General features: G+C 40.3%; 2 protein-coding genes across 3 annotated transcripts in view; both read left to right on the forward strand.

Annotated features, from left to right (window-relative positions):
* The window catches only part of DHX36 (DEAH-box helicase 36), a 41,870-nt gene extending 37,631 nt beyond the window's left edge, over window positions 1-4,239 (forward strand). For both annotated transcript variants that reach the window (XM_077825780.1, XM_077825781.1), the window contains 2 exons: window positions 226-378; window positions 3,277-4,239. In XM_077825780.1, the coding sequence (XP_077681906.1) occupies window positions 226-378; window positions 3,277-3,462 (339 nt within the window). In that variant the 3' untranslated portion in view covers window positions 3,463-4,239. The remainder of the gene's footprint in view (window positions 1-225; window positions 379-3,276) is intronic.
* A 9,005-nt stretch (window positions 4,240-13,244) lies between these two features.
* LOC144270414 (disintegrin and metalloproteinase domain-containing protein 21-like) lies at window positions 13,245-15,511 on the forward strand. Its single transcript, XM_077826876.1, is given in 2 exon segments — window positions 13,245-13,712; window positions 13,715-15,511. Coding segments are annotated over 2 exon segments (2,265 nt in total).
* Window positions 15,512-15,718: the final 207 nt, after the last annotated feature.

The following is a 15,718-nucleotide window of genomic DNA, read 5'->3' on the forward strand; positions in this document are numbered from 1 at the left end:
ACACTTTCAGTCTTCACGTTAATAAAAAAATATGATTATATAATAGTGTTAGAACTGAGTGATTCGCTGCAGGATTGAAATTAAGTTGAATTATTGATTCAGAAATGACTTTAAACAAATCATCTTAGGTAATGTTTTTTATTTTTTATTAAGTAACATAGTAATGTCATTTTGGATGTATTAATATGCTTTCTAGTGTTATTGAATACTTTTGACTTGTTACAGATTTACCTGTATGATTGTACAGAGGTCTCTCCATACTGTCTTTTGTTCTTCGGCGGAGATATTTCCATCCAGAAGGATAAAGATCAGGATACTATTGCAGTGGATGAATGGATTGTCTTTGAGTCTCCAGCTAGGATAGGAAATCTAGTTAAGGTGATAGTCCATTTGCCTTTGTTTTATGCAGCTTTTCATAGTAATATCAAAAATAATAACTTGCTTAGACGGAAGGGCCCTTCATAAAACAGATCACAGTATACCTATTTACAAAAGAGTATATGGAGTTTCAGGTTTTTAAACTTCCATCTAACTAGTCCTTTTTAATTTGACTTCCTGTTTTAAAAAAACAAGGCTTTGTATTAATTCTTTAAATGCATATTTACACAGGAGGTTCTTAGAACCATAAAGAACTGTCTTGTTCTAGTGGTTCTCGATAGGATCCTGTCCAACTGAAAGATAGTACCTTATCCTCTCTCTCTCTCAAAATCATGTGTGACTCAGAGAGTAAGATGCATGTGGATGGCAATCAAAATGATATGATTGTTTTTTTGCACTGTTGTTGTAGCCGTGTTGGTCCCAGGATATGAGACACAAGGTAGGTGAGAATATCTTTTATTGGATCAACTTCTGTTGGTGGAAGAGGCAGAGATGAAAGCTTGTCTCTGCCTCTTCCACCAACGGAAGTTGGTCCAATAAAAGATATTCTCACCTACCTTGTGTTTCTCGTGATTTTAAAGGTCATAACTATGACCTTCAGGGCTAGTAAATAATGAAAAGCGAGAATCCTAGTTTCAACATAGAGCAGCTATGTTTCTGGTGGGATCTGACAGGGATCAGTTCTCTGCTCTACACTATTTAATTTTATCAGTGGTCAGGAGGGAGGTGAGGACATTAAAATCAGTATTTATGTCATCTACAAGCTCTCTTGGTAAAGACTGGGGGAGTAGTAACTAATGAAGAGGATAGGTCATTGATACAGAGAGATTGGGATCACCTTGATAAGATGAACTCAAGTAATGTGTTTTAGTATAGCGAAATGTGATGTCATACATCTAGGAACAAAGAATGGTAGGCCATACTTACAAGATGGAGGACTCTATCCTGGGAATCAGTGACTCTGAAAAAGACTTGGGAGTCATGTTGGATAATGAGCTGAATGTGAGCTCCAACTGCAATGCTGTGGCTAGAAGGACTAACGAGATCCTGGGATATATAAATAGGGGGATCTCAAGTAAGAGTTAAAAATATTATATTGCCCTCTATATTTGACACTCCTGCAACTGCTAGTGGAATACTGTGTCCACTTCTTCTTGACTTGTGGACCCTACAATATTGAGAAATTGGAGAGGGTTCAGAGAAGAGCCACAAGAATGACTAAAGGAGTTTAAAAAGCCTTATTGTGAGACTTAAGGAGCTCAATCTATTTAGCTTATGAAAGAAAAGGTTAGTCTATAAATACCTACATGGGGAACAGAAATTTATAAGAGCACTCTTCAGTCTAGCAGGCAATGATATAACATGATCCAGTGGCCGGAAAGTGAAGGATAGACAAATCAGCCTAGAATTCAAGTGCAGTTTTTTAACAGTGAGAGTAATTAACCATTGTAACAATTTAACAAGGGTTGTGATGGATCCTCCATCACTGGAAACTTTAAAATCAAGATTAGATATCTTTCTAAAAGAAAAGCTATAATTCAAACAGGAATTATCTCAGGGAAGTCTTATGATCCGTGTTATGCAGGAGGTCAAACTATATGATCAAAATGATCACATCTGGCCTTAATCTATTAATCTGGTTTCCGATGGTAAAAGGTATTAATTTCTAACCCTAATGGTTAAAGATATGGACCTTTTAAAATTATTTATGGTCCCTTGGCTAACAGTGAATTTTGGCATTGATCCTCTGCTGGAAAGAGTAAGGTCTGGTCCTTGAACCATCTCTTAATCCCATTTCCAAGTATTTTAAAAACTGAAGTAGTCATGAGGGCCAAGAGTGCAGAAATATGAAAAGAGAAAATATTTTGCACTTTAATAACTTAAATGGACAAATCAGTTTTTATGCAGAAAAATACTGACCTAGTTTCTAGCATTTTTTGTCAGACTTCCAAAACAGCATTAACTTGAAATCTAATTTGGTTTTTTTAATTTACCATGTCTGCCCTTGAGTTTTCCTGTCACTTTAGTTTTTCCAATCACTTTTTCCTGTGTTTTTTTTTTTAAGTTTCTCACCCTTGGTCGGGGTGGGGGAACCCCACGCAAATAGGGTGAAGTTGTCTAAAGAGGAGAACTCTGAAACTAATTAGATACAAAATGCCATCAAATGCACAAAGTAAAGTGAGTGGAGGGTGAATTTTTTTTTACTCAGTAGTTCAGTCCTAATGTTGGAGATTACTTGTAACTATATAAAAAGAAAAATCACAATTTATTAAGTTGATTGAATTCTTAACCTTAAAATAGTGGCAATTAATGGAAATGCTGGCCTTTTAATGGCCAGTAGAACAAGATATTCAGAGATCCACATATATTTATACTTCTCTAAAGAGGATGTAGCTCAGAAACATCACCCCGGAGTCCATTATTAAGAAAAAAACCTGCTAATTACTTAAAATTGTTCTGTGCAGTTTTGTTGTAGCCATGTGGGTCCCAGGATATTAGGGAGAGAGAGAAGGTGGGTAAGGTAATATTTTTTCATTGGATCAGCTTCTGTAGGTGACAGAGACACAAGCTTTTGAGCTTACACAGAGCTCTTGTTCAGGTTCAAGCTCAAAAGCTTGTGTCTCTGTCACCTACAGAAGTTGATCCAGTAAAAGATATTACCTCACCCACTTTGTCTCTTTGCTTACTTTAAAAGCAGATTTTGATCTTTTAAATGACAATGTTGAAATTAGTTGGATGTTATGGTTGTCATGAGGGGTATGATGGCTATTTATAGCAGGATAAAAGATACTTGTACAACTGAGGGTCCACATGATTTTTAATAACTTGCATAGTAGTGTTAAACGACAATTTTCTAGATTGTATCTATTTTTATTCCAACAAACTTTCTTATTACAGGATTTAAGAAGAGAACTGGATGACCTTCTACAAGAAAAAATTGAAAACCCACACCCTGTGGACTGGAATGACACTAAATCCAGGGACACTGCAGTGCTGACAGCCATTATAGACCTAATCACAACACAGGAGAATGAAAGTCCAAGAAACTATGCCCCTCGATTTCAGAATGAACGTTACAGTTGACGCTATTATGTTGGTGTTTGAGAAGATGACACTTTCACTAGTTTCCTTTTATTTTATAGCTTTTTGTCTAGCTAGATGAAAGACTTTCTAGGGCAACTCAGTAATTCCACTCATATTGAAGAGCAGTTAATTTCAGTAGTTTATAATGGCTGTAGGTGCATGACATCCAGTGTTTAATGTAGCTTTTTAAATATGACAGTGCAATGATGTTGGCGTCCATTAGTGTATGTGGTTTATTTTGTCCTGTCTATACTTGGCTTCTTTATAACTGTAACTCTTTCAAGGAAAAGGTGTGTAAAATTCAAAATATTGTGTTATATTGTACTATCTAATTCGTCAGATGTTCCTGCTGTCCATGGAAAATGTCACATTAAGGTTTTTTTGGGGAAAAGTAATCAGGTCTAGTAGTCAAAAGGGGTTCAAACCAAGCAACATCTTTCTTTCAGAATTTTCAACTGAAAGTAACTATATTCATATTTAAATGTAAACTACAGCCAACTTCTAGACAAAGCAGCTGTTAAAGTGTACAGTGGTAAGAATCAAATTCTCCCTCTTTCATCCCAATTATTCCATCACTCTTGCTTTTCCTGTTGTACCCAGTGATCAGTATTGACTGAAATTTCAGAATAAGGCAGTGACTTATGGTAGATAAAAATCATGGCAGGAATACACTGTGCAGGATTAGTTATTGTCTAAATTTTCCTTTAGAAAATGGAGTAAATGTAAGGCATACATAATGTTGCATTAAATGTTTTTGTTAAAGCTACACTTGTTTTATCACTAGTTCTGTTTCATGTTTGATTGCAATATGGTATTTGGAATTCCTTTTGTGAATCCTCTCTGAATATACATGTACATTTGCCTTCTTTAGGATTTGGCACATCCTCACGTGTTGGATTAGGGAATTCGTAGCCTTACCTTGAAGAAAATTGACCTAAAACAGTGTATCAGTCTTCGGTCTCAGTTCATTTTTTTTTTTTTTTAAATGCAAATCCTACACAACATATCCTTACCTAGTGGGATGTAAGGATTTGCATTAACTCTAACATGACCGATAAACATGGAAAGCTTTTTGTATGGTTGCCATCACGAAACAAATCTAACTTCTTGGAAACCTTACTCTTTCCATTTACACTATATCCAAAAAGTGCTCATATTAAGCTTTGGGTGCCCTGTCATCCATTTAAAAATATGCATTACAACAATTAGCTCACTACAATATATACACAAGATAAGGAAGACTTTAAAAAGAAAAAAAAAAGTGTAGGGGGAGGCAAGAGTGTCCGCCCTCACTATTCAACCTCACATATCACCCCTCTGCTGGTTGGAGTACACCCTGAAGGTTGATAAACTGGGTGTGACAGGTTGTGTCACAGAAACCCCGTTGGGACTGCCACCTAATGTGCTGGGACTACCTCTGAGCCCGTTTTCCCTGGCAGCTTGGGACTTCAGTACCTTGCCTGGTTGTGCCAGACACGCTAGCCTGCTACAAACACAGACCCAGGTCTGAACCACGTCCCCCAGAAGCTGCAGGATTAACTGAAAACAGCTTAAGAAGAGCTCCTGTCTCCAACACCCAGATACCTAGTTCCCAATGGGATCCAAACCCCAAATAAATACGTTATACTCTGTATAAAGCTTGTACAGGGTAAACTCATGAATTGTTTGCAGTCTATAACACTAATAGAGAGGTAAGCACAGCTGTTTGCTCCCCCAGGTATTAATTACTTGCTCTGGGTCAATTAATAAGCAAAAAGTGATTTTATTAAGTATAAAAAGTAGGATTTAAGTGGTTCCAAGTAATAGACAGACAGAACAAAGTAAATTACCCAGCAAAATAAAATAACACATGCAAGTCTAAGCCTAATAAAGTAAGAAACTAAATGCAGGTAAATCTCACCCTCAGAGATGTTCCAATAAGCTTCTTTTACAGACTAGGCTTCCTCCTAGTCTGGTCCAACAATCACTCACACCTTTGTAGTTACTGTCCTTTGTTCCAGTTTCTTTCAGGCATCTCTTTGGGGTGGAGAGGCTATCTCTTGAGCCAGCTGAAGACAAAACGGAGGGGTTTCCAGGGGCTTATATAGTCTCTCTCTTGTGAGTGGAAACCCCTCTCTCCCCCTGTGTAGAATCATAGCTACAAGATGGAGTTTTGGAGTCACATGGGCAAGTCGTTTGTCCATGCATGACTCAGTCTCTACAGGCCAACGCCAATGCCCACGTGTTAGTTTGAACGTTCCCAGGAAAGCTCAGATGTGGATTGGTGTCTTTCAATGTTCATTGTTAATTAAGTACTCCCAATTACTTGAATAACCCCTTCATGCTATGTTGACCAAATCTGTCTTAAGTGCTTCCTACAGCAAACACTTTAAATACAAACATAGAGCCAACGCTCATAACTTCAGATATAAAAATTATGCATGCATACGAATAGGATGAATACATTCAGTAGAACGTAACCTTTTCAAAGATACGTTACATGGCATATGTAGCATAAAACATATTCCAGTTATGTCATATTTACATTTATAAGCATATTTCTATAAAGCATTAAGGGGTGCAACGTCACACTGGGCCTACAGACCAGTGGAAAGAGGGAACTGAAGAGAATGCCCTGCCAGCTTCCCTCCTCTCATATCACTGGTGCTCCACCTCAAGTGCCTCTCTCTGCAGGCTTGTGCGGCGGATTAAAATTTTAAGGAGAGGTGTGGCAGTTTGAAGTTCTCTACTCAGTGAGCCATTAGAAAAATGCAACACTATGATAAGTTACAGATCCAGATAAAGGAAGTATACATGTTCCCAGCCCAGATACTCTTAAAAGTAGGATTTAGTGGGTATCCAGAGCTGCTCTGCTTTGGGAAATGCATGTAATACATGGGTGGATTCTTCTGGCTACTGGTTTTGTTTCATCCCACATGCACAGTGGCATTTGGTTTCCAGGTCCTTACGTTTAGAAAAAAAATTCTTTAGTTCCGGGCCAGCTGGAAACTTGTTTGAAAACTAGTGCATTCACTGCAAGATTTTAAGCACAGCATGGTATTCTTCTGATTGTATTCCTGGACTATACGTAGAAGAAGAAGATCAGTCTCCAGCCACATGAATTGTACAATGTGTAAATTCAGTGTTTATGAACAAATACACAATCTATTTTTTCCCCCATTAACTACTTTCTCTATATTCTACTCAAGTTGTATCCATTGTCACTTACTGAATGTAACATTCTGGAAGTATTCCTAGGCTGGTCCACTAGTATAGCTAAGAACGTAAGATGAAGCTGTTTCACAACTCAGGTCTGAGTTTTGTTGTTTTGTTTAAAGCGGGGGCTTTTTTTTTTTTTTTTTTTTTAAGACTTGCATGTAGCACTAGTTTTATATCTGAATTACTGTTTTCCCATTCAATTTGATTTACGTTAAAATTGCCTTTTAATTTTACTTGGTTATGTGTACATTTTAATGTATTGTACAGTGAATCAGCTATTCACTGAGACAGTACGCACTAATATATACCACAAACGCTTTAAAATCTTAAACTGCTTGATGAATTTCTGAATCTAACTCTTTCCCATGTTGTTGAGGGCATGAATAAATCTCAGCCATCCCTGCCTATTCTGGGTTGCATTTTGCTAGGGCTAGCCGGAAAACAAAAATTCTGTTTCACAAAAAAATTCAAGGTTTGTTGAAAACTTTTTTTCTCTTGGAACAAAAAGGAGAACTTTTTAATTTTGTTGTGAAAAATCACAAGAGACCCCAGTAACTATGGCACTCACCTACGATATGAGAGACATAGGTTCAAATCCCTGTTCTGCCTAACTCAGAGGAGGGACTTGAAGCTGGGTGTTTCACATCCCACATGAGTACCCTAACCACTCAGCTATGGGCTATTCTGCAGCCTCTCTCTCTGGTTTTCACCATAATTTCCACCCTGAACCTGAGAATTTTCCCTGATGCAAGTTCTTCCAAAACTGACACTTTTCCACAAAATTTCTGTTTTGACTAATCAGCATTTTTGACATTTTTTTGGTCAAAATGTCCAACCTGCTCTACACTTTGCATGTCCTCTATATTGTTAAATCCCAAATGGTTTCCCTTGAAGTACTGTTCAGTGGAGGGATTCTTTCAACTGGACCCATTTACATGTTCCACCAGCTACCCAATGGCATGCCTGCTTGTGGCAGACCCTCTGGTTTTATTCTTAACACGTCCTAGATATTTCTATCTTTTCTAGATAACTTTGGAGATCAGTTGTTTAACTTTCTGGTGAATCTCAGCATTTGTTATAAATTCATTCCTTTTCATATCTACTATCTTCCTCAAGGAATTAGACATCCGTCCATGCCTTTGGTGTATTTCCAGTTTCCACACCCATATGTTAAAGTAGAAATAAAATTTGAGTTGATTTGTAGTTTTGTCTTTAAATTGCAGATTTTTGATGACCAAATCTTGTTTAATCTTGTGAATTCAGCTGCCATCTTGCCAAGTTGTGACATTCTTTCCTTCTGGATATCCCCATGGACTTGCATGTTACTGCCAAGGTATATGAATTGCTTTCCTTTGCCTTCTAACATACTGTTTGAGTTGGCAGTTACTGAAATTCTCATTAATTTGCTTTTTCATAATTTCATATTTATTTCACAATACTGGAGAGTTTTTTGGTATTTGCTTGTATGTTAGTTGAGCTGTCACTTAGAGCTATGTTAGCAAAATCGAAATCTCCTAGTGTACTGTTATGTGATGCCTATGTTGTATCTGTCTCTTCTATTTCTGATAATAAAGTCAACAGTAATACCAAACAAGAGAGGTGCATCCTCATTTGATATCGGTGTGTATGTTAAACCATTTTCTCAAGTCTGCATTTGCTTTAACTGCAAGCTGCGTCTTGATTTTTTTTAAAAAGCCTTAATGTTTTTTTTTTTTATTGGCATACCATAACACTTCAAAATGTTGCAAAGTGAATCACAATGGAGGCTGTAAAATGTTTTCTTAAACTGTATGATGAATGGGTTTTGCCACTTGATGTGCTCTTCAGTGATTATTCCTAAAATGAAAATCTGGTCAGCCCATGACCTTCCTGTCAAAATCTAGCCTGCTTTTCCCTTAGCTATCCCTCAGCTTCTTTCTTTATCCTGTTTAAGATGATACTGCAGAAGACTTTGCTGATCACTAAAAAGGAATGTAATATCTCACCAGTTACTGCAGTCACTTAGGTCACCTTTCTTTGGTATTTTGACTATAAAGCTATTTTTCAATTGTTCTGGAAGCTTTTTCCAGTTGTATACTGTGAAAAGTTCAGTGATTTTTATCACTGGTCTCATCACAAGCTTTCACTTCCTTGGTGACTTGGTCTTCACCTGCAGCTCTTGTCCCAGGTTTTAACTTTTATTGCATCTTCCGTTTGTTTGTGATGTACAGTATCTGGTACTAGGTGTTAAAATTCTTGTCAGTCAAAAATTTCCTACAGTGTTCTGTTTAGCACCTCTGAAAAGTGCACTGCCCAGCACCTCTGAAAAGTGCACTGCCCATCGTTCTTTGTTCTTTTTTTGTTCAGGTCTTTCCTTGTTTATCCCTAACCAGGTCCTCCAGCTGGTATAAACTTGCCAGATAGAAACGTATTGGCTGATAAACTGTTCTTCTGCCACCTTATTCAGCAACTGCTTCAGCTTCTTTGGCAATATTATCCACGTACTTCCTTTTTATCTCTTCTCACACGTCTTTGTCCTTGGTTTTTATACAACTTTTGCTGATTTTTTGAGTTGATATTTGCTTTGGCATTTTTCCTTTCTTACACATAGTTTCATGTGTCCTCACTTATCCAGACTACAGGTTTGCTTCTCTGGAAACTAACTACAGTTGTGGTGGTATCTATGATAGTGTCAAACAGGACCATGACATATCAATGTTGACTTCTTATAGTAGATCTAAGGGCTTGTATCCACTTACCAGGGGATCGATGCATGGCGTTCAATCCACCAGGGGTTGATTTAGCAGGTCTGGTGAAGACTCGCTAAATCGATCACCGAACGTTCTCCTGTTGACTCTGGTACTCCATCAGAATGAAAAGCATAAGGTAAGTTGATGGGAGAGTTTCTCCCATTGACCCAGCATGGTGTAGACACCGCAATAAGTCGACCTAAGGAATTGCATAACTTAAGTCAACTTAGCCCCATGATGTAGACCTGCCCTAAATCTTGTATCACCTGAAATCTGTTCTTCAATTCAGTTTGAAATTGCTGCTCTAATGTCTAGTTTGTTTTTCATTTGCTGACAATTTTCTTGGTACTTTTTGGGTTGGTTTGTTTTTTCTCAAGTTTGATCTTCAGTCTTTCCACACGCAAATTGTGGTGCCTTCAGATATATGCTCTGACCTTCTGGAGAGTTGATCTAAATTTCCTTCCAATACCATGGCTAGCCTGATTCCTAGTGACTTCATCTGGGGAATTCCAAGTTACTTAATAGGTATCTTTGTGTGAAAATAGTTTTCCACCAATTATGAGACCTGAAAGCAGGCACAGTTATACCAGTTGTAATAAACAAAACGGGGTGGGGGGAGGTAGCTCCCTTTTATGGACACCCAGCCAGCCAGTTAGCTATAAAATCCCTTTTAGTAGTTGTTCTCTACTTGCTTTACCTGTAAAGGGTTAAAAAGTCCATAGGTAAAAGGAAGGGAGTGGGCACCTGACCAAAAGAGCCAAGGGAAGGGCTAGAACTTTTTAAAATTGAAAGAAGACTGCCCTTTTGTCTGTCTGGGTTGTTCTCCCGGAGAGCAGGGACAGGGCTGAAACTATGCTGTAAGAACTTGCGCCAGGTATGAAAAATCATCCAATCATACCTAGAAACTACTCATTTGAAACCCCAAATATGTAAGCAGATCAGAAAATGTCTAGGAAGACGCGATTAGGTTTATCTCTTTTATTTCTGTAAGGCTTGTGGACTCCTCTGTGCTAACCCCCAAATGCTTTTGTTTTGCTTGTAACCATTAAGCTGGACCTCAAGAAAACCATTTATTGTATTTGCTCTTTTTAAATCTAGCAATAGCCTAAGTTCCAGATGTATTTTTTCTTTTTGTTTTTAATAAAATTTACCTTTTTTAAGAACAAGATTGGGTTTTTTGGTGTCCTAAGAGGTTTGTGCACAAGTTGTTGAATTAGCTGGTGGCAACAGCTGATTTCCTTTGTTTTTCTTTCTCAGCTCTTCCCGGGGGGCGGGGCAGTGAAAGGGCTTGAGGGTACCCCAGAGGGAGGAATTCCCAAGTGCACCTTCCTGGGTCCCAAAAAGGGTTGGTTTTTTTTTTGCACTTGGGTGGTGGCAGCATCTACCCATTCAAGGTCAGAGAAAAGCTGTAACCGTGTGAATTTAATACCAGCCTGGAGTAGCCAGTATTAATTTTTTAGAATCCTTGCGGGCCCCCACCTTCTGCACTCAAAGTGCCAGAGTAAGGAATCAGCCTTGACACCAGTCTTTAACTTGTCTTATTTTGGGAACCAAAGCCAGTCTTGCCCATTCCTTTTTCTCTGTTATCCCCAACCTTGGCACTGAAGTTCCCCAATACTAAGCAGATGTCATGATTGAGAATATTGTCAGAATTCATAGGCAAATGCAGAATGGATCTCAACGTTGATCTCATTATTGGAGTGTAACGTAGAATTGTAATTTTGTTTGAAACCTAGCTTGGAGCAGTTGGCTCTGAGTCTATAAGCAATTTCTCTGCTTTGGAAGTCATTTAGTGCTACTCCCTTTGAGTGATAATCATTTTGCCTCCCCAAATATATTATGGCTTTATTTTTATTTTTGAATTGCTTTTTCTCAGGTCTTGGCCATTGACATTCACTTGCTCACAGGATTTTAAGATTATATATGTCTTATTTCTTTCTTCTGCTGCTCGTCTTTTGTTGATAGCCATTATTCTAATAGTCCAGAAACCTACTTCCATAGATTTTTACCTTTACTAATGAACTTCTTAATCTGGACTTCCTGATGACTTTCACTAAGGCTTGTCATTCCTGCCGAGAAGGACTTCATTATTTTTGCATGCTGTTTGATGGAATGGCTACCTTGTTGAGTTTCTGTAACTTAAATATATTCATTACTATGTATTAGCTCACACATGGTAACATCACTCCTTAAAATCTAAAGGCCACACTACAGATCTACTGAGTAAAAAGGTGCAATTTTCACCATCGCTTATCAGAGTAGTTCCACTTTAAAGCATTTGAAACATTTTCTGAATATCTCTGTAGCTAAGTCTGTTTTTATTTGCTAGATTCATGGTTTCATTCAGTAGGAGGCTCATTATACAATATGAGTACAACGTAAGAACATGGAAAGTAACCTAAGTGAAAAGTACTGTATAAGAGTGAGGCATTATAATTGTTATAAACTGCTAGACTCTCTAATCAATGAGAGTACACAATTTGTGCTCCTGAATCAGTTTTGAAATGGTTTGTGATGGTATTTTTTTAAATACCTAGGTGACTAATCCCATGCTTCTGAAGATAACAGACACTAGTGACGAAGGGAGATGATGCAGACTTTTCCTTTATGCAGTGCTCTTCAGTTCTTTACCATTGTGCTCAACCTACAATTCTGCTTTCTCACTCCACTTTATCCTTGCTACTTCTGTGGGTTTGGTTTTTTGGTTTACTTTCTCCCATTCTCAGCAATGTGTTTTCCTTGATGATGCCCTAAGTTCTTGGAACAGACTCTCATTTCCTATCTGCCAACATTCCTCCTTCAAATCTTTCCTTAAAACACTTTTTATCTATATAATCTTGTGTTGTCATCCCTGGTCCTGTTCTGAACCTTTGTTCCCTGTACTCTGAGTTTGATATTCACCCCTACAGAGTTTACAGTCTGAGGTTTTTAGGTGTTTTTCAAAGTGCTATGGACCCTAAATCACTTGGTAACTAACCCACATCCTATGCAAGGTGAACATATGACAGATTTTTCTATGAGCATGAAAGTGATAAATTTATCCATGAATGTGAGTGACAAACCACGATAAGTAATGTATGTGCAATTTATAGCAACTTGCAATACCACTGTGGAAATCACAAAACTCCTGTGATTGTGAAAATGTCTTGTGTAATGGGATGGAAGAGACATGCTCACCTCCAGTGTGTATGTCAAACTTCCACATTCCAATACTACCACCCCTGTAGTATCGTCTATGATTTGTAAGCTTAAACACCAGGTGTTTGTACAGCACCTAGCAGGAAAGGCTCCTAGAAGCTGTAACATGTGAAAGAGGCTTGGTTCTAGGAAACAAGGTGTACCTCGCAGTTGACAACCTTCCATTGACTGCGCCTATGTAACAGGGCTACTCATCTTCACTTGCATGAAGGCGGGATGGTCTGTCAGCACACTAGGATTCAGTTCAGGATCCTCCATCTCCTGCAGCTGGGCTTAAAGGACTCAATCCGCTGAGGGACTGGCGCAAGGGAGAGGCTGGAAGAGGGTCAGTGTATTAAAAAAAAAAATAATATACAACAAACAAAACAACCCAGCCTAGAACACTAGGAAGGCAGCTCCAGAGGGCGCGGGATGAGTTGCTTTAGCATCTGCGCCCTGGCCCTGGCCCTTTTTAACCTGGCCTGAGCGGGGCGCGGGCTGGCTGCCGTGAGAGGGGCCGGGCTGGAGGGGCGGGTGTAGCGATGCCCTGCGCCCCGGTGTTGGGAACCAGCCGTCGCCGCCCGCGCTAGCAGGAGCCGTTGCGGAGGAAGCAGTTGAAGGCGCCTCCTGTACGGCCCTCGCTTCTTTCCCGCCTCTTTCCCCGCGGGGGGCGGGGTCATGGCGGCGGCAGGGCCGTTGCGGGCGGGCTGTTCCACGCTGCTGCTGCTGCTGCTGGGGTCCCTCCTGCCTAGCGCGGGCCGTGATGGGACTGCGGGGCTTCCCCGCTACCAGGTGACGGTGCCTCAGCGGCTGGCGCCTCCTGGGGGCCGGGAGGCCGAGGGGCGGGTGTCCTACCAGCTGCACATGGGTGGGAGACTTCTGGTTGCTCACCTGCAGCAGAAGGGCCTGTTCCTGGCCGGCCACCTCCCTGTGTTCACCTACGAGGGGGGTGAGCTGGTGAGGAGCCAACCCTTCATCCCAAGCCACTGCTACTACGAGGGCTACGTGGAGGGTGCCCCAGAGTCACTGGTGGTGCTGAGCACCTGCTCTGGGGGGCTGCGGGGACTGCTGCACATTGAGGGGATGAGCTACGGGATCGAGCCCATCAAGGCCTCCTCCACCTGCCAGCACCTTCTCTATCGGATAGGGGAAGTGAAGGGCACGTGAAGGGCACACCTGTCTCATGTGGGGTGACCACTGAGGAGTTGCAACACCAAGGAACCAAGATCCAGGTCACCGGGCCTGCTGTGGCAGCGGGACGTCACAGATGGACACATGCCACGTATATTGAGTTCTGTGTGGTGGTGGAGAAAGAGCAGTTCATCCTTTTTAGAAGGAATGAAAGCCTCCTGACCAGCCAGGTCCTCGAAGTGATCAATATGGTGGACTCATTTTATCGTGCTTTGGGGGCTCATGTCATCCTAGTTGGACTAGAGATCTGGACAGAAAACAACCTCATCACATTACCCGATATTATAGGCAATGCCCTTCCTGAATTTAACCGCTGGAGGAATGATGTGCTCTATCGTCGCCTGCAGCATGATGCTGGACAGCTATTTATGGCTAAAATATACAGAGGGCGTGTTGGGCGGGCATATGTAGGAGGCATCTGCCTTGTGACGGATGCAGCATCCATTGTCACATGGCGTTTTGCTTCTGTGCCATTTTTTTCAGTCACTGTTGCACATGAGTTGGGTCATAATCTTGGCATGTATCATGACTATGATAAATGTCTTTGTAACAGAACTGTTGGCTGCATCATGGCTGCTGTGCATGTAACTACTGATCAGTTCAGTGACTGCAGTCGTGAAGTATATTTTAATCTCCTCCGTGAAGGCGCTGGATTCTGCCTATATAACATCCCAGCACCCAGCAAAATATTTAGGATGAAGCGCTGTGGTAACAAGGTGGTGGAAGGGGAAGAGGAATGTGACTGTGGCTCGGAACTGGAATGCAAAAAAGACTTGTGTTGTCAGTCCACGTGCAAACTGAAACCAGGTATGGCTTGTGCTTTTGGAAAGTGCTGTAAAAAGTGTCAAATTCTTGCTGAAGGAAAACTATGCAGAGCAGCTGTTGATGAGTGTGACCTTCCTGAGTATTGCAATGGGACTTCAAAGTGGTGCCAAGATAATGTGTATGTACAAGATGGAACTCCATGCAGTGACATGGGCTACTGTTATCGGGGAAGCTGCCATAACCACAAGAAACAGTGTGCAGATATCTTTGGAAGGGGTGCACAAAAAGCTCCTCTAAGTTGCTTCAGTAACCTGAACACTCGAGGTGACCGGTTTGGCAACTGTGGCGGTGGTGAAACTGGAGCAAATTACAAAAAATGTAAAATCAGTGATGTCTTGTGTGGAAGGATTCAGTGTAAAAATGTAGAAAAAATACCTCCTTTGAAGGAACATAGTACTGTCGTACAAACTCCCCTGGGTCATATCTGGTGTTGGGGTATAGACCATCATGCTGGGACTGATGTAATTGTTACAGGGGCAGTGAAAGATGGCACATTTTGTGGTAATGGAAAAATTTGCCTTAATAGGACATGTGCAAGTGTGCCAAATTTGAATTTCGTTTGTGACGCTAAGAAAAAATGCAACAGTAGGGGAGTATGCACCAATACTAAAAATTGCCACTGTAACTATGGGTGGGCCCCTCCAGATTGTAAATTCCCAGGATATGGAGGAAGCATTGACAGTGGACCTGTTCCAGTGTCTAAGCCTATGGTAAGTATATGGAGCAGTAGTCTGGGTAATGTTATCTGGGTAGTAATTGGCATCAGTATTGTTCTCCTTGTTTCTCAAATTTTTAGGATACTTACAAAAACTGGATGGATAAAAGTGTTTGGAAGGCTAGATGCCACACAGAGAAAACAAACTGCTGCTGCTTCTGCTGGTGATAGACAGAGCCTCCATAAGAACGGCAGTATTAGCTCAAAAAAGTAAAAGTGCCAACATTTCTTCTAGAAGGGCAACAGATGTTTTGCAGGTCAAAGGATCAGAGTTTATCAAAGCAGTTATTGAAAGAATCTGCATCTGAGTCTATGCTGAGGTAGTGATGGCTTGGCACTGCCTGATCCCGAATATAATGTAACAATGTATTATAGTTAAATATAGCATTTTGAGTGTGAGAGTCTCCCTTTTTTTTTTTTA

The sequence above is a fragment of the Eretmochelys imbricata genome, chromosome 9, assembly GCF_965152235.1.
Source record: "Eretmochelys imbricata isolate rEreImb1 chromosome 9, rEreImb1.hap1, whole genome shotgun sequence".
Classification (NCBI taxonomy): Eukaryota; Metazoa; Chordata; order Testudines; family Cheloniidae; genus Eretmochelys; species Eretmochelys imbricata.